General features: G+C 42.5%; 1 protein-coding gene across 1 annotated transcript in view; it reads left to right on the forward strand.

Moving 5' to 3' along the window:
• The window catches only part of LOC145398722 (putative neural-cadherin 2), a 428,971-nt gene that overhangs the window by 298,349 nt on the left and 111,467 nt on the right, over positions 1 to 19,155 (forward strand). The window contains exons 11-15 of the mRNA XM_080271522.1: positions 3,366 to 3,461; positions 3,519 to 3,605; positions 8,243 to 8,431; positions 16,847 to 17,063; positions 17,813 to 18,021. Coding sequence (XP_080127648.1) covers positions 3,366 to 3,461; positions 3,519 to 3,605; positions 8,243 to 8,431; positions 16,847 to 17,063; positions 17,813 to 18,021 — 798 coding nt within the window. The remainder of the gene's footprint in view (positions 1 to 3,365; positions 3,462 to 3,518; positions 3,606 to 8,242; positions 8,432 to 16,846; positions 17,064 to 17,812; positions 18,022 to 19,155) is intronic.

The raw sequence follows: 19,155 nt of genomic DNA on the forward strand, positions 1-19,155 counted from the left end.
ACACACTCATACGTTAACCATAAACTTCACAACCAAAGTTAAGCTAAAAATTTGTGGCAACAAAACTGCTTCAGATGAGAGTGAACTGCCTTGGACACTTGTTTATCTGGGAATGTAGTTAACTCTCTCTCACGGTCACGTCTTGGCCTATTTTAATTCCCGCTGCCGATTAGAGAAATACATTGAGGTGGTTTGGCCATGGGGAGAGAATGGAGAGTGAGAAACTAACTAGGAGAGTGTGAGTGAGTGAGGGGGAGTGGAGGAGATGGAGGAGGCGACCGAGGATGAGATGGAGGGATGGTGAAGAGAGGTATAACAGAGCGGGGGATGTAAGTTGAGGGAAGGGCAGCGAAATGGCAGGGGACAGAGCGACATGGAGACGATTTGTTTATGGCCACCCCTTACGGGACTGAGGCTTCTGGCTATAGATAGACAAATAGATGGACAGACAACTCTTGGATTCGTATTTTCTTCGGGTAAGAAAGCTCTCTAACACCTCTGCCTAAGCGATTTATTTTTCTTCTTACTATCCCTTTCTGTGTCATTTAAATCACTCCAGTACCATTATTTTCAGCATAAGTAACCTGCAAATTGATGTTAACCAGCCGTATGCAAATATAAATCGCCAAGGAAAATGTGTTAGGGAGACTCCTTTACCTTCGAGAATACAGGTTAACGCCATAGGATTTTCTTCAACTGAGGGTGAGCAGTAGGAGCCTGAGTGCTAATTTCCTTGAGTGTTGTTTTGGTGAGTGTAAATATTGTCATCTCTTCAGCCACGCGATGCCATATTTATTTTCTCCAGATATCGACTTGGATAATTTTCGTTGTGTCAGCCTAAATATCGTATAAAATAGAGAAATATCGTGTGAAAACAGCTTTGACAATATATAAAGCACTTGTTGAAAAAATTGTGTTGGGATTTAGCCGTAATTAGGGAAAGTGCAATATCGAAGACTGTCCATCATACCAGTGTTTGAGAAACTGATTATCTTCCTTATTTTCCTTATTTACGGCGAAATCGAAGTATAGTTTTGTTCAGCAAGTAGTTGATGTGCCAAAGCTATTTTCACGCGATATGCATCTACTTTGAAGCGTATTTTGTTATTACAAAAATTATCAGTGTCGATATTTTGAACTTTCTTGTAGCCTAAAACTCTTCCACTCCTCTACCATCATATTCCTGCAGTGTGACCTTTAGTATGACCTTGCCCCCACCCCCCTCATCACCCACCCCTCATGACCCACCTCTCATCATCCATCCCCTCATCACCCACACCTTCATCACCCACCCCTCATCACACACCCCTCATCATCCACCCACTCATCACCCACCCCTCATCACCCACCCCCTCATCATCCACCCCCTCATCACCCACCCCTCATCACCCACCCCCTCATCACCCACCCCCTCATCACCCACTCCCTCATCACCCACCCCCTCATCACCCACCATCAACAGGATGAGCTAGTAATGGACAGGAAGCTTGACAAGTTGAACGCCATCACAGTTTCTGAGTTTGTGGCGTCTATCTCGTGTGTGTGTGTGTGTGTGTGTGTGTGTGTGTGTGTGTGTGTGTTTGTGTGTTGGGGGGGGAGGATTCTGAGCTGCCCACTTCATTTCCGGCGTCCTCTGTGGTCCTGTTACTCACTTGACAGATTACAGCAGTGAAAACAATGCAGTGGGAGTGACGTGAGCTGTGTTGGGGTACAGCTGTGTCGGGAGTGCAGCTGTGTTGGGGTGCAGCTGTGTCGGGAGTGCAGCTGTGTCGAGTGTGCAGCTGTGTCGGGGGTGCAGCTGTGTCGGGGGTGCAGCTGTGTTGGGGTGCAGCTGTGTCGGGGGTGCAGCTGTGTCGGGGGTGCAGCTGTTTCGGGGGTGCAGCTGTTTCGGGGGTGCAGCTGTTTCGGGGGTGCAGCTGTTTCGGGGGTGCAGCTGTGTCGGGGATGCAGCTGTGTCGGGGGTGCAGCTGTGTCTGGAGTGCAGCTTTTCTCACTGTAAATCATGGGTGGAATTTTCTCGTCCCAGTATGATCGCTCTATAACTCTTACCTGCAGCTCAATCTACCCTAAATTAACCCTCTGAAATCCCGCGCAGTCTAACCATAACACTTAATCCTGACAATCCTAAAGCCAAAACGCAACCCTAAAATGTCTAAGGTAACCGAAAAACTTAAATATATGCTAAAAAGTTAATCGTACCTAAGGGATAACTTTACCTAACTTTAAACATAACCTAACCTAACCTAGCGTAAAACCGATTGTAAAACCTAATCTAACCTTACTTAACTTTCCTTAATCAAAATCTAAGCCTATAACCTAGACTAACCTAATCCAAGCTAAATGATGCATGGTGGTCCCTTTTACTTTTCCTGCTGCTTTCGACTGAAGGGTTTGGTGAGCTGGGAGATCCTTCGTGCCTGGCTATCCTTATTTTCAGGGCACAGAATTAGAGATCATTGTCTTCTTTGTAATCAACAGCCCCGAGAGGACCAGTAAGTCTGTTGCTATTTGCTTTCCTTTTGGGCTCCTTTGTACTAAATCTCCTTCGCCAACTCTTTTATATCGATTTTAATGTTAGATGACTTTTAATTTGTTTATTACCTGTATATGAGAGAGGGGTGTGTGAGCTGGGAGCAGGGCAATGAAATGACGGGGGACAGGGCGACATGGAGGCGATTTGTTTGCGGCCACCCCTTACGGGATTAAGGCGTCTGGCAACAGGTAGATAGATAGATGGATTACCTGTCCCCGCCCTGGAGGGGCTCGGGGACGGGTATTGTTTTCATTCGATTTGTCTGTCTGTCTGTCTCTCTGTTAACAACTTTACGAGAAAACTACAGGCGCGATTTTGACTAAAATTACAGGGGTAATGGGCTATGACCTTCTGATCACCTGATTAAATCTTGGGCCAACCTGGGCCAAGACCAAAAAAATAAAAATGTTAAAAATCGCTTTCCCGCAATAACTCCATTCAAATTCGTCATGTCGACATCAAACCAAAACCTAAAAGTGCACCATTCAAATCTCCATCCTATAACATGCCTCATTACATCAGGGGGGTCACCCCCAGTTAGCGGTAGGGAGGGGTCAATGTCAGGTGGGTTGGGCCTAAAATTTCAAATGGTCATAAAATCGTCATTTTTCACCCGATATACTCCAAATTTGATATGTGACATCTTTGACTAGATATCCTGTTGTGTTTATGTCAGTGCTAAAATGACTGCTGGGGAGGGGTTTGCAGCGCCTTGACACCGCTGCTAGTTTATCCTTGTTTGGTTTTACCCTTATACGGTGGCAGTGGCTGTTGTTGCGTAACCATAATCTTTTTAATGTAATCGATCAGCCACTCAGTATCTCCTCCCCAGGGTGAGGCCGGGTGGACTGACCCCTCCCACGTGGACTCAGCCTGGGTGTCGCTCCGTGTTACCGACGTGAACGACAACCCGCCCGTATTCACCCACGCCCACACCGCCCAGCTCACCCACGCCCACACCCCACACCCGCCCGCCCGCATGCAGGACCCCGCCCACGCTGAAGTGACGCTATCAGAGGACACGCCCACGCCCACACACCTCGTCACCTTCACCGCCCATGACGTTGACAAGGTGAGACAGACCGATATGCTTGTCGGTTAATGAAGCTCCCTAACTCCTTTTCCTAGGCGACTTATTTTAGTTAGTTTGCCTTACTGCCCTTCCTCGTGTGACCTAAATCATTCTACTACCGTCATACAATGCATAGAAAACGTGAAAAGGGATATTAACCAGCCTTATCCAAAAATAAATGGCTAAGGAAGAGGTGCTAGGGAGCTTTCTTACTCGACGAAAATACCAGCTCCGTACCTCCTCTTCCTTAGCGATTTATTTTGCATATATCACCTTAACACACTCTAGTATGCAATTTATATCGTTTAAATATCGATATTGTTTGCATCAGTAACACACAAGAGGATATTGAAGCGTAATGTGCAGAATTAATCGTTTTTTTTTTTACCTCTTCTGCACCACTTCATTTTGCATAAACGTCAGTATTAACCCATGTTTATCTATATTTATTTGTTTATTTACTTATTTATTCATGCAGTCTGTCAGTAATTACAACAGCGATGGAAGGGAATATCAAAGTACAGCATAAACGTTAGTATTAACCTATGTTTATCTATATTTATTTGTTTATTGACTTATTTATTCATGCAGTCTGTCAGTAATTATAACAGCGATGGAAGGGAATATCAAAGTACCGCATAGAGGCAGAGACTGAACACTTTAACTTCAGAAAATGCATTAGTTGGTGACTGAATGCCTGAGTAGCTACATTACATGAAGAAGACAGTTAAGAATTATTTTGTTGTTTTGCTTCTGCCTAGTCGTTAACCCTCATCTGTCCCTTAATAATAATAATAATAATAATAATAATAATAAAAATAATGATGATGATGATGATAATAATAATAACAATAAGTATCTACATCTATCTATAGCCAGACGCTTCAATCCCGTAAGGGGTGGCCACAAACAAAATCGCTTTCATGTCGCCCTGTCCCCTGCCATCTCGCTGCCCACCCCGGCAGCTGACACACCGTCTCTCATATACCACTCCACTCCATCCCTCCATCTCATCCTCGGTCTCCCACTCCTTCTCCCCCCTCCACCTCACGCACATACTCTCCTCGTTAGTGTCTCGCTCTCCATCCTCTCCACATGGCCAAATCACCTCAGTGTATTTCTCCTAACGCTTTCTATCATATCCACATCCACACTACAGTAATAATAATAATAATAATAATAATAATAATAATAATAGTAAGTAGTTGGTGGGGACGCTCACGATCCCCTCACTCGATGTACAGTAATGCTGCTCTTGGGTGTCTGCCCTTTCCTCTCTTCCTTCCTTCTTTCTTCCCTTCCTCTACTGTCTTTTTTTCCTTCATTCCTTCCTCTTTCTTCTGTCTACGGGTGACCCTACACTGAGTGACAAGCCAAATAGTTCCTTGTACACCAGGAAACCATTTACTACGCTGGGTGGTAACAATATAACCAAATTATGGAGCCTGGTGGTTTACTGGGTAATTAAGGCTCTCCAATCGGACTGAGCTGGTGTCGGTTCATATCCAAGGGGTAGTTGGGGTTTATTGCTCATGTAATGCCACTCAGGGATGAGTGAGGCTAGTCACTCTCATCTTAAATGTCAGGGCCAACTTGCCTAGCCCCTGGCTCTTACGCTTCTCATGGGGCAACACTGTAATAGATGGTGAATAATGAAAAAAATAATAATAATAATCATCATAATCATCATAATAATAATAATAATAATAATAATAACAATAATAATAATAATAATAATAATAACAACAACAATAATAATAATAATAATAATAATAACAATAATAATAATAATAATAATAATAATAATAATAATATAATATATAATGAATAAATAGCCAGGGCATAAAGTGTACAGCATTAAAAAATGAATAACAAGCAACAAACTCAAGCTAAACGTAAGCAAATCTCATTACGTTATATTTAGAAGGAAACAAAGTATTGCAAATCAACCCAACATCTACATAGGTGCCAAGTCAATTGAAAGAGTGGACGGTACAAAATTCCTTGGTATTATAATTGATGAACGTTTGTCATGGCATTTACATTGACAATATCTCCCTACAAAGATTAGCAAACAGTGTGGTATCATGTAACAAATTCGTGATCGACTAACAACACAGTCTTTTAAGCTCATTTATTTCTCGCTAATTTTTCCTTTATTGTTTTATTGTAACAGTGTATGGAGTGGTGCTTGTAAGACACAACTAAACCGCTTATTTATAGACCAAAAGAAATCCGTCCGTATAATGGAAATCTTATGCAAATATGACCACACTAATCCATCTTTCAAGAAATTGGGTGTCCTAAAATTGCCTGATATAAAGTCCTACTGCACTGCTTTGTTTGTTTACAAGTCCCTGCACAACCTATCATTTAACAGTTACTTTGATTTTAATATGAATGATCGGTATATAAACAACTGTAATCTAAAAATACCGCTCATGGCTTCAACCCAGTCCCAGTCACATATCACTTATCAGGGACCCAAAGTTTGGAATGGTATCCCAATGGCCATTTGGGAACTAAGCGAGGCTGTATCTTTCAAATTTGCTTATAAATCTTACTTGCTATCAAAGTACTAATTTGTAAAATTAGGTGACTTTCATTATTATTATTATTATTATTATTATTATTATTATTATAATTATCGTTGTTGTTGTTATTATTATTATTACTATTATTACTGGTATTAATATAAAAATTACCTCCGTTTTGTTGTAGTGCTATCTTGTATATATCCATTATTAAAATCTTAAAATATTGTCTTTCGGGAATGATTATTATTACATAAAAGTCACACAGCTGATTTAGTCAAATCGTAGTCTTAGCCTTATTAGACAATTGATGTTTACCAAAAGTGCAAAAAATACAAGGTGCCTTTTAAGAGAGTTCCCGGACTCTCTAAAGGCTCAGCCGCTTATAAACTAAGTGTTATGTCAACTACTGTAATCTCTGTGGCTTAATAAACATTTGACTTTGACTTTGACTTTGACATATGAATTATTAATTAAGCATATACGCTAGCCGAAAAAAATTTATTACTATTCTAAGCCCAACACAGCCTAATGTAAACCCTCCCCTCCTCCCCCACAAATACACACGTTATCTTGCCAGGACTTAACTATACTCTTTTTACCTTAACTTGGCCCAGATTTTCGTCGTTTTGGAGCTTATTCTATGTAGTTGAGTGGCAGAAAGACAATGCTTCGGCTTTACATCCTTTCCATAAAACTTCTTTGTGGCCAGCACCATATTTTTAGGGTTAATCTGGTGTTACAACTCGGCATTCAAGATGGAGGGAAATTTTAGGCCAAGTTAGAACAAGAAATTAGGCAGCGGTGCCGGTGTGTTCAGTGCTGTTTTTGTTCACCTTCACAGCAGTCACAGTAACACTGTCAGACTGTCACTTAAAGTAGAAAATAATATATAAATAAATAAAACCGTCATTAATTCCGCCTCACCCACACTATGATGCCCAGGTGTGAGTTATGGAACACGGCTGATCAACGAATTGCAAAACCTCTCACTGATGTCCAAGTTTGTCTGCTTCCCCAGTACTCACTCGTACAAAATCAGTTGTAGTTTTTAGTTACTCTTGCTGAGACACTACCTCTTGCTCGAAACAAACATATAATATTGTAGACAGTGAATATACTCCACAGCAATGTCACAGGTGAAGAGAATAAATTTTACCATAATGCAGTTGTATTGTCATCTGATATCCATGTGAGCCAGAGACAAAAGTGTAGTGAAAGCGACACCACTGACTGATACACTTTTGCTGCTCCAAAACTGACACTGGGACATGACAGTATACTCGGGTGGCATCAAGGAAGCTATTAACTCTACAGTAAACAGCTGCTGTACATATCCTTGCACTGGAGTGAGTGTTCGTGGGACTGATGAGGCTTTCTGGCAGTGATGAATTCTCAGGGCAACATCTAACTCTGCAACTGATAGTCCTGCATTATTATAGTGAAAGAGCTTTAACCTTTTCGCATTTGACGTAGCCTTACTGTGCCCAAACTCACCTATACTGAAATAATCGATTGTAATTTAGTCCTAATGTAACAGTCGAGAAAATTAAGAGATAAGCTGAACCTAATGAACAATTCCCTTAACTAATCTGAATTCATATAATAATCAGTACTAATCAAACTAAGCAAAACTAATTCAACCCATGCCAAACCTAACATAGCAATAGAACCCAAACCCAAATCCAACCAAACAGCCTAAAATAACCAGATAAACCAAAACCAATCTACAGCAAACCAAAAAAACAATATAAAGCCAGACCATTCCAAACCACAGAGAGCATTACCTAACCTAACCACACCAGTCCAAACCACACCTAATTTAATTCTACCAGTCCGGTGACTAGCGTTTTCTGTCTTGCTATCTCCATATGATTTTATTCAGCTTAAGACTCCCCTCATTGTACAAGGATTAATAAAGACTGTGACTTAACCAATTTGATTCGGAAAGTCTCCCATAAGCTGACTAAAATCGTCTGGAAATTGCAAGTACATAAGGAATTGTTATCGAACTGACTAAGCTTAACTAATCTAATCAAACCTAATTTAGCCAGACCTGCCCTAATCTAACCAAACCTAACCTTGTCTTATTGATCCCCTTAGGACGGTGCAGGTGAGGTTGGTTACGAGGTAGCCCCAGACAGCGACCCCGGCCACAACTTCGCCGTGGGTGGGGCGGGCGAGGTGCGGCTGGTGCGACCCCTGGACCGCGAGACCGCCCACGCCCACACCGTCATCATATGGGCCATGGACCGAGGTGACCCGCCCAACACTGCCACCGCAACCCTCAGTGTGAGTTGCATGAGACAGGCAGAGTTTGGGGAAGGAATGAGTTAATGTTGCGCTGCAGGAGTGTTTGTTTTGATGTGAACAGGAAGAGGGGGATCTGTGTTGAGATGCAGTACGGTGTTTGGTTCTAGAACATCCATTGAATCGGAGCGAAATCCTCTTTAGTTTCCTCCTGATACCAGATGATTATTTCAACTTGGGAAAGACGTCTCGTATTGGAGGGGTTTGTGAAGGCTGTATCTAACCTCTCCAGTTCAAAAAGTTTATCCTAAAAAAGTCTATCTTTAAATCGTCAGGAGGTAGCAGGCATGAAACAAAAATTGACGTCAACTGGCTGTATGAATTAAAAAAAAAAAAAAAAAAAATTGTGTTTTGGGAGGAATCGGGTTAATGTTGTTTAGTTTGATGTGAAGAGGGAGTCTTGAATTTGCAGAGAGTTGCGGAAATATTTTTGGCGTCAGAATTTGAGGAAGGTAGGGTAAATATTCATAGAAGAAAATGAGTTGGTGCTAAATTGTAATAATGTAGAGATGAGTTTGTGTTGAATGGTAGAATCTAGGATGAGTTTGGCAGGAGGTAAGCGGGCGTTATGTGGTAGAATACAGTGAATCTGAGATAAAGGAATGTGGAGATAAACATGTATTGAGTTGCAGAAGTTGTAGAATCTAGGGTGAATTAAGAGATGAGTTAGTGCTTTGTGTGTGTGTGTGTGTGTGTGTGTGTGTGTGTGTGTGTGTGTGTGTGTGTGTGTGTGTGTGTGTGTGTGTGTGTGTGTGTGTGTATGCGCGCGCGCGCTATCGACCACCAGCCTGAGGGCCCAGGTCATTAAGCTATTTTTTTTATTCATCTTTTAAATATATTTTCCTACATAATACCTATTTGATTTATGATGGAAAATAAGCCTAATCAAGGAGCCTGGCACTGAGAAGTCTAACTTGCAAATCGCCATACTGCTCTAAGCTCAAAAGGTACCAATATCCATACCTCACTAAAGTCACATCATTCTTACAGTAATGGGTGGATTTTTTTTTTCAAATAAGAGAACAGAGGAAGGGAAAACAAATGAATAAAAAAAATAATAATCCATACACCAGATTACTGGTGTCCTCTGTTCATGCAATATCTGTATCAGTTAGACTTAAACAGCTGTGGGTTGAAGTTTGGAGGGAAACAACTCTGGGGAAACGAGTTCCAGAGAGATGCAGTTCGGAGAATGAAAGAATTCTGATAGGCAGAAGTTCTGCAATATGGCTGAGTGACAATCCAGTCAAGAGCGCTACCAGATGCCCGTGTAGCACGAGGGAAGGCATGGAGAGGTGGCACCATGGACGCAACTTCGTCTGAGCATTTGCCATAAAAATATCTGTAAAATAATGCAAGGGAGGCAACATTCCTTCTTACTTGTAGGGGAGGTAGTTTATTTGTAAAGGCAAGGTTGTTAATAATTCTAACAGCTTTGTTCTGAATTTTGTTTGTTTTAATGCAACCTCTCCGCATCCATTCCACAAGGGTGAGCAATATTCAAGCTGAGAGCACACATGACTCTTATAAATTATAGCTAACTGCTCATCAGCGAAAAAGTTACGGACTCTGTACAATAATCCAAGTTTCTTTGAGGCGGTTTTAGCAAGTGATCTAACATGAGAGGTCCAGCTGAGGGCATTGTTAAATGAGACGCCAAGAATTTCAATACTTTTGGAGATGGCAATATTAGTAGCACTGAGGGTAATGTACAAATCTGGCAATATCTGTCTATTAGTAAATATATATATTTAGTTTTACTAGCATTAAGTGAGACAATGTTGTTTTGTCCCCATTCACTGATTGTGGATAGGTCTTGATTTATGGAGATGGCTGTACTGAGTTGAGAGGTAGAGGTAATAGACTTTGTAAATGGGTGTCTGAGTGTGAATGAACTATGTAGTATTGAGTCATCTGCATATGAGTGGATGGGATTGTGGGTGACAGATAAGAGATCATTAATATGAACCAAGAATAGGGTTGGCGCCAGAACTGACCCCTGCGGCACTCCGGCGTTAACTGAGTGGAAATTGGAATATACATCATCTACTTTTACTCTTATTTTGCTTTCACTATGATATGAAGAAAACAAAGGAACAAAAAAAGACGTTAGTCCATAGCAAGGGAGTTTGGACAGCAGGGAACAGTGCCATACTCTGTCGAAAGCTTTAGAAATATCAAGAGCTACTGCATGAGTTTCTCCATGTAGATCAATTGATTGATGGATAGTATGAGTTAGGAGATTGAGTATGTCAATGGTGGATCTTTCGTGGCGAAAAGCATATTGTCTATCACTAATTAAGTTATTGGATTCAAGATGTTTAACAATGTGCTTATTAATTAAAGTTTCAAATACCTTACCAAGAGAAGATGTGACAGCTTCTGGTCTGTAATCAGATGGGTCAGAGGAACTTCCTTTCTTCGGAATTGGGTGGATATTGGCTTCTTTCCATGAATTTGGGAATGAAGAAGTACGTATGCATAGTCTGAATAATTTAGCTAGAACAGAGGCAAGTTCAGGGGAACACTTTTTCAAAACAATTGACGGAATTCCATCTGGGCCTTGAGCTTTGTTGGTAGGTAAATTATCTAGGATGGATTTTACGTATCTAGTCAGTATTTTAAGTGGGACAGTTTCGGGAGAATGAAGTTCTCGTACTGGGACATTCTAGCTGGCATCCTCTATGGTGGAATTTCTGGCAAATGTACTGGCAAGAATATCCGCTTTCCCACGCGGGTCATTTGTAATGTTGCCATCTGAAGATTTTAGTGGAGGAATGGAAGATGTCTTCCATTCCTCAACCAACAGAACACCATCGACTGCAGATGTGTAATGCCTCTCTTCATTACAGTTCTGCACTTATCAGCTGGTCACTGTCAGGCGAGGGACATGTATTAATATAAGGGACCTTAATATGAAAGAACCCCAGATGAGTCAGGAAATACTCCATATACAGTCAATTGTCGACACTATTGACGAAAACATGCCGAGTAGAACATAGTGAGTCTGAGATAAATTTGTGCTGAGTTAGGGAATCGAAGGTGAATAAGGAGAGAGATGAGTTTGTGCTGATTTATAATACCTGACTATTGAGTTTTAGAACTGAAAGGGAGTTGAGATAAGTTTAGAAAGAAAAGTTTGAGAAGGGATAAGTTTGTGTTAGGAAACAGAATGTAAGAAGAGTTTTCGTGGATATGCACAGGATGACGCGCATTTGTGGTGAATTGCAGAATCTAGGTGAAATCTGGAAAATTATGTTCAGCTTCAGATAATAGATTGTACAGTTGCGGGAATTTAGAGGAGAGCTTGTACTGAGTTGCAAAACAAGGAGTGACTCTGTAATGAGATGAAGTGTGTTGTGTTGTGTTGAGGTGTATACAGTGAACCGTAAGCCCCCTCCACCCACACCCACACCAGCCAGCCCCTCCACCCACACCCACACCAACCAGCCCCTCCACCCACACCCACACCAGCCAGCCCCTCCACCCACACCCACACCAGCCAGCCCCTCCACCCATACTCACACCCACACCAGCCAGCCCCTCAACCCACACCCACGACAGTCAGCCCCTCCACCCACACCCACAACAGTCAGTCCCTCCACCCACACCCACACCCACACCCATCCAATATTCTGTAAAAAAAAAAAAATGTAGCATTAGTGATGTCAAACTACGACTTGGTTTACTTCGTCCGTCCTGTAATTTCAAAGACTCAGTTTTCGTTTAGCTGTAACCAAGGCCTGTATTCTCGTAGGTTGAGGAGGCTCCCTAACACCTCTTCCTGGCCGATTTATTTTTGAATATGGCTGGCTAGTATAATTTAGTACGTGTTTTGTGCAGAATGTGGTGATAATAGAATGATATTAAGTGGCACAGAAGAGGACAACATGATGTAACAGGCTAAATAAATTGGTTAGGAAAAGATGTTAGGGAGCTTCCTTGACCGGCGAGAATACGAACCCAAAACTCTACCTGGCTGATGAAGTTGACCTCTCTATTTCAGTAATTTCTTATCTCTAGACGACTTTAAGTAAGGGTAGGTCTCTGATACTGAAAGGGTGAAAGAAGGCTTCATATAATCTCTTTTGGTTTGGCACGTCTCTCTGGTCTGAATCATATCATATTTTAGCAATAAAACCAAACTAAAAATGATATCGTCTGCTTCAAGTGGTTAATTTTCAATCCTGTACTCATTCGGCAGTATTCCTGTGAATTTGGGAGGCTCTGTAACACCTTTTCCTTAGCGGCTTATTTTGCAGGTTAGTTTTTCCCGTGTTGACAAAGATTGAGTTAGTAACATATAGAAAATTAATAAATGTGCCATAGGATGGATGGACAGTGCGAAGAGAGCGTTAGATGCGAGAGGGATGTCTGTAGAGCAAGGAAGAGTGGCTGTGCATTACAGGGATGGCTGAAGAGAAATTGTGAATGAATAAATGGTGATGCAGCCCCGAGGGGATATTCTCCTCCATTTGGCCTCAACAGCTGATCAGGTCAGGGGCAGGTGAGGGGATGGGTCCATTATGATGTGGAAGGGGTAAACCAGCTTTGCTGTCGGGTCCTGATGCGGATGTCGCTGACTGCACTGCTCAGTTGACCCTCGTGCTGTGTGGTGCGGTGAGGATCTGTCCCTTCTCCCCTTGGGGCTAAGATGTGAATGAATATGTGTGTGTGTGGTTGAGTACGCTGGGAGTGTGTCGTCATTTCTCGGCTATCCCCCCTTTTTTGGGGGGAAGCAGCCTAGGTATATAGATAGATAGATAGATAGATATGTAGTTATAAACTGGTTGGGAAAAGGGGTGCCAGGGAGCGTCATTAACCGACGAGAATACCTGACTTCCTATCGTCGTCTGTAGTGCCGTCATGCTCGTTTCAGAGCCACTTTTTGCACTGTAAAGCTCCTAACTAAATTTTCGCTCATTGTAGGTACTATCTGTTGCAATGTTCTTCGTACAAATTGCATAATATCTGTAAGGAATCAGCCTAGTGTAGTTTTATATATATATATATATATATATATATATATATATATATATATATATATATATATATATATATATATATAGTCGTGATCCAAATGCCGCGACTTCCTATTTCGTTTAAGATGCTTTGTACTCTTGATTTCAACCACAAAATATTATGCATATTTTAACTCTATGCTTCCACGCATGTCACAAGGTTTTTATTTAAATCTGTTCGTGGTTCTGCATTACATACTTTTATAACAGGATCCTGTATTAATGTTAAACTTCGCGGCAACTTTTAGAAGCTGATTACTCCCCTGGATGAGATGAGCAGTATGAAGATGGATGTGGGTGGGTGTGAGGGTGCTGGGGAGGGCTGGATGGGTGTGAGGGTGCTGGGGGAAGGTGTGGGCGGGTGTGAGGGTGCTGGGGGAAGGTGTGATTTGGTGTGAGGGTGCTTGGGAGGTTTGAGTGGGTGTGAGAGTGCTGGGGGAAGGTTTGGGTGGGTGTGAGGGTGCTGGGGGAAGGTCTGGGTGGGTGTGACGGTGCTGGGGGAAGGTCTGGGTGGGTGTGAGGGTGCTGGGGGAAGCTCTGGATACCATTTCCCTTCTGTAACACTGTGTCATCATTGTCTAAGCACATTATCTTCAAGCCATGACTCTCAGTTCATTATATTCATCAGTTTCAAGCCAGACTATCAAAGCATTATTCCTAGTCTGTTTTGCCCAGCCTATCATTTCCAGCATATCAGTGACAGAGCATAATTCCAAGTGTGTTCTTTCAACCTATCATTGCGAACATCAGTTCATCATTCTCAGATCATCACTCTTTCTCACCCCATTATTTCCACTAATGTCAACCCATCAAAGTGTACTTCTCAGTCTGTTATTATCAACTTATTCTCTACTCATTCTCAACTCGTCAAAGCCCGGTCTACAAATGCGCTCAGTATATTATAATCAACAGTATACACCACACATATTCCCAGACTTGCTTCTCTACATTATCACTCGTCAGCTGCTATGACTCACTTACAGCTTAATAAAATAGTGTGGTGTTGGCCCAAAGAGGGTGCTAGAGTTGGTGCGACCATGAGGAACAGTTTCCCTTCCCACACTTACAGTTTCCCACACTTACAATTTCCCACCCTCACAATTTCCCACACCTACAATTTCCCACCCTCACAATTTCCCACACTTACAATTTCCCACACTTACAACTTCCCACGCTTACAATTTCCCACACTTGCAACTTCCCACGCTTACAATTTCCCACACATACAATTTCCCACCCTCATAATTTCCCACACTTACAACTTCCCACGCTTACAATTTCCCACACTTACAGTTCCCCACGCTTAAAATTTCTCACCCTTACAATTTCTCACACAGTTTCCCACACTTACAGTTTCCCAGACTTACAATATCCCACACTTACAATATCCCACACTTACAATTTCCCACACTTAAAATTTCCCACATTTAAAATTTCCAGGCCTACAATTTCCCACACTTATAATATTCCACACTTATAATTTCCCACGCTTACAATTTCCCACACTTACAATTTCCCACGCTTAAAATTTTCCATAGTAACAATTTCCCACACTTATAATTACCCATTTTTACGATTTCCAACATTTACAATTTCTCACACTTACACTTTCCCACACTTACAATTCCCACACTTACAATTTCTCATACTTACAATTCCCCACACTTACAATTCCCCACACTTACAATTTCCCATACTTACAATTTCCCACACTTACAATTTCCCACATTCAAAATTTCATGCATTTACAATTTTGCACTCAATTTCCCACATTTACAGTTTTTAATATTTACAATTCCCTTCATTTACTGCTTGAGAAATTCACAGTTCACACATTTGCAGTTTCCCAGAAAATTCACCACATTTGCAGGTACTTGGAGGCGACCATCATCCACTCACTTGATGTAGTGCTCCCTACGTCTTCCTTGAAAGACTATACACTGAGAGAAAAGCCTACTGGTGTCCTGTAACCCATGGAATCATTTACAACGTTAGGTGGTAGCCATATAACCAAATAACGCGGTGATGTGGAGCCTACTATAGTGCCCCTATTAACTGGGTGGAAAGATGCAAACGCGACGTCCATCCAGGAGCCAAACCTTTACATTCTTCCGCGCACCTCGCCACTATCCACCGCAAGGGAACATAATTTCAATGTACAGGACAGCTTTCTTGCGGTTAATGGGTCTGATCGTCCATGCAGACTACCACCACTACTACCACATGTCAAGTATGTCAACTAACCCATTCAGAATATCAAAGTCTTTTTTTGCGTGTTTGGTCCGGTCCGTCAGTCACTCCCTAAGGTTTTTCTAACTCACTGTGCTTCAGTCCTGTAGACATCAGCAACACACCATAATTACAGCGCTCCTTGTTGCTCCTATTCCTAGTAATTTTGTCCTTTTTTTTAATTTCTTCTCGCTATTTCCAGATTTTTTGTTAAGTTTAGAGAGAGCTGGGAGCGCTGAAAATTGTCTCCATTAACTACCTCCTCATGACACTCCTCTCCGAAATTGGATAATCGCCCAGTGGTGTACCGTTGATAACGAAAATGACGTACTAGGGCTGAAGGGATCTAAAGCAATCTCCTTAACCCATTAAATCCCATGACATTTTCTGTTTTCACTCTTGCAACTTCCAGATGGCTTAATTCAACATGGATAACACCTCTCGTCCTCAAGGGGATAATACAGACTATATCCAACCCCTAAATTTTCAAAAACTGAATAAAATCGTTCTGGGTAACATATACACACTCGCGATGAAGAGGTTGATGGCACGGTTTTAAATTCGCTATACTCCTTTCTCCTTAACTTGGCCTAGACTATCATCCTTTTGCAGCTCATTTCGCGTAGCCCAGTGACATAAGACAATACTAGGCTTCTAAGTCCTTTCCAGAGCACTGCATCGTGACTAGCATCATATTCTAGTGCTAATCGATTATTGTAACTTTGCATTCATGGTTAAGGGACGACAAACTTAGGCCAAGTTAAAGTGAAAAGAGTGCTGTGTGACCACTCAGGCTTCTACAGCTCACTGTCAGCTGAATAAAATCGTCTGGCGTTAGAAACAGAATACTGGAACTGTCCCAACCATAAGAGGGTTAATTTCCCACGCGTATAATTTCCTACATGTATTATTTCCCACACTTGCTTATAAAATCCCACACTTACGTATAGTTTCTCACACTTGCTTATAATTTCCCACACGTACGTATAATTTCCCACACTTACCCATAATTTCCCACCCTAAATATTATTTCCCACACAAGTATAAATGCCCACACTTCCGTATAATTTCCCACACATACATGTTTCCCACACTTACCCATTTCCGACACGTATAATTTCCCACACTCACAATTAACCTCCTACAGGTGAGCGTGGAGGACGTGAACGACAACCCACCGTTCCTACGTTCCCCCAGCGAGGTGAAGGTGCGGGAGAACGGCGAGGGGGGTGAGGAGGTGGGCAGGGTGATGCTGGATGACCCCGACGACTGGCACTTGGGTCACGGGCCTCCCTTCACCCTGGCCCTTGATCCACGCTCGCCGCTGTACGTCCGGGAGGCTGTCTCTCTTACCCTCGACCCCAGTGAGTGGATTTGGGTGGATTTGGGTCTTAGTGTGTAATCGTAAACAGTTATTAACATTTCAGTTCCGGTGTGTATGTTCTGTGTGTTTTCTCTTATTTTCCCTTCCCTTCCCACTTCTCTTCTGTCTCTCCTCTGATCTCCTCTCCTCTCTTCTCCTTACCTTTCTTCTCCATACTTCTCTTCTCCTCTTCTCCTTTCCTCTCTTCTTCTTTCCTCTCCTCTTCTCTGCTCCTATCTTCTCTTCTCTTTCTCCTCTCCTCTTCTCCACTTTTCTCTTCTCTTCTTCTCTCTCCTCTCCTCTCTCGTCTCTTCTTTATGAGATGCAAACTTACCAAATGTGTTGGCCATAAACAAAGGTGTTGCACAATTTACCATAAAATAATGAGGACGTGATTCAGGGTTTAAGCATCTCTCTCTCTCTCTCTCTCTCTCTCTCTCAATCCAAGCTATTCCAGACGAGTTTATTCAGCATAGGTACACGTAAAATGTGAATTCCTTTATAAACATATACACAGACAAGCGCCATTACAGTAATTACACACACACACACACACACACACACACACACACACACACACACACGTTAATTTACGGTGTCCCATCATAGCCCCCCAAAAAAAACAAATATTACCCCAAAGGATCATTCAGAGAGCGCATACCCCCCGTCCACCAGCAGCTCTGAGGGCGGAATATTTGACATTACCCTTTGACCTTGACCTTCGATGTATTACCCTCAAATTTCCCTCAGGTGGGGACGAAGGACGAGGCGTGGGCGTGATAAGGACGCTAAAAGGACTGGACCGCGAGGAGAGAGAGTTCGTTCCTGTACCTATTGTTGTGGGTGACGCTGGTACCCCTGCTAACACTGCCACCCTCACCGTCACCGTCACCGTCACTGATGTCAACGATAATGTCATGTTACCAGGCACCAAGCTAGTCACCGTCAGGACCCTGCAGGTGAGTGATGGTGATGCTGATGATAGTGGTGATGATGACAGTGGCAGTGATGATGATGATAATGGCGGTGATGATGGTAGTGGCAGTGATGATGATGATGATGACTGTAATAGCGACAGTTTTGGTAGCTGTGACATGTTACTGATTTTAGTAACAGTGAAAATGATGATGCTGTTGATGATTGGATAGTGGATGATGATGATGGTGATTATGATGATGATGACTTCTGACATAGACATGCTACCATTAATGGAAATGATGATGATGATGATGATGATGATGAGGAGGAGGAGGAGGAGGAAGAGGAGGAGGAGGAGGAGGAGGAGGAGGTGAAGGATATGAAGGTAACTAGCATATAAATCCATCTCTGGAAACACCTTAGTATCAACTCCCTCCCCAACTATTTCCCCCATGGACCTATTCCTCCGTGGACTTATTTTCCCCATGGACCTATTTTCCCCAGGGGCCTATTTTTCTCATGGACCTATTTTCCCCATGGATCTATTTTCCCCATGGGCCTATTTTCCCCATGGACCTATTTTCCCCATGGACCTATTTTCCTCATGGACCTATTTTCCCCATGGACCAATTTCCCCCATGGTCCCATTCTCCCACGTGGACCTGTTCCCATCTAGCGGGGGACCCATCCACCAGGGACCTGTTTTTTTTTTTTTTTTTTTTTTTTACGTGTCCGACTCTGCGCAAAGGCTTCAGGGCCTATTTCTTGGGGGCAGTGGTCTATCCCAAGGCCCAGTAGTCCTCTTACACCTCCACATGTCACCACTTCGGCGCTAACACCCACCATCCATATTGAATACATGCTAGGGTTGTCTCATACAGGATTGGTGTATTGGTATTAGCGGGGGTATTTTTACGACATGTCGGAGGGTCATCTGGTAGATCAGGAAAGTCTGCTTTTAGGAAATTCAAATCCTTAAACAGTTCCCTGCCCCAGCCGGGATTCGATCCTGGGTCCATTAGGACTACAGGCCGCCTCTCTACCTATTCGGCCACCGCCTTTGTTTGCACCATGGACCTAATTAGCCTTTTTTGAGATTAGGGCTGCAAGGATGAAAATACCGACCCTGATCATTTTTGTACTAGCATATATCGCGTACAGCTCAGAAAAATATC

Source organism: Coenobita brevimanus, chromosome 46 (assembly GCF_032717465.1).
Source record: "Coenobita brevimanus isolate Jiangsu-jjx chromosome 46, ASM3271746v2, whole genome shotgun sequence".
NCBI classification, from domain to species: domain Eukaryota; kingdom Metazoa; phylum Arthropoda; class Malacostraca; order Decapoda; family Coenobitidae; genus Coenobita; species Coenobita brevimanus.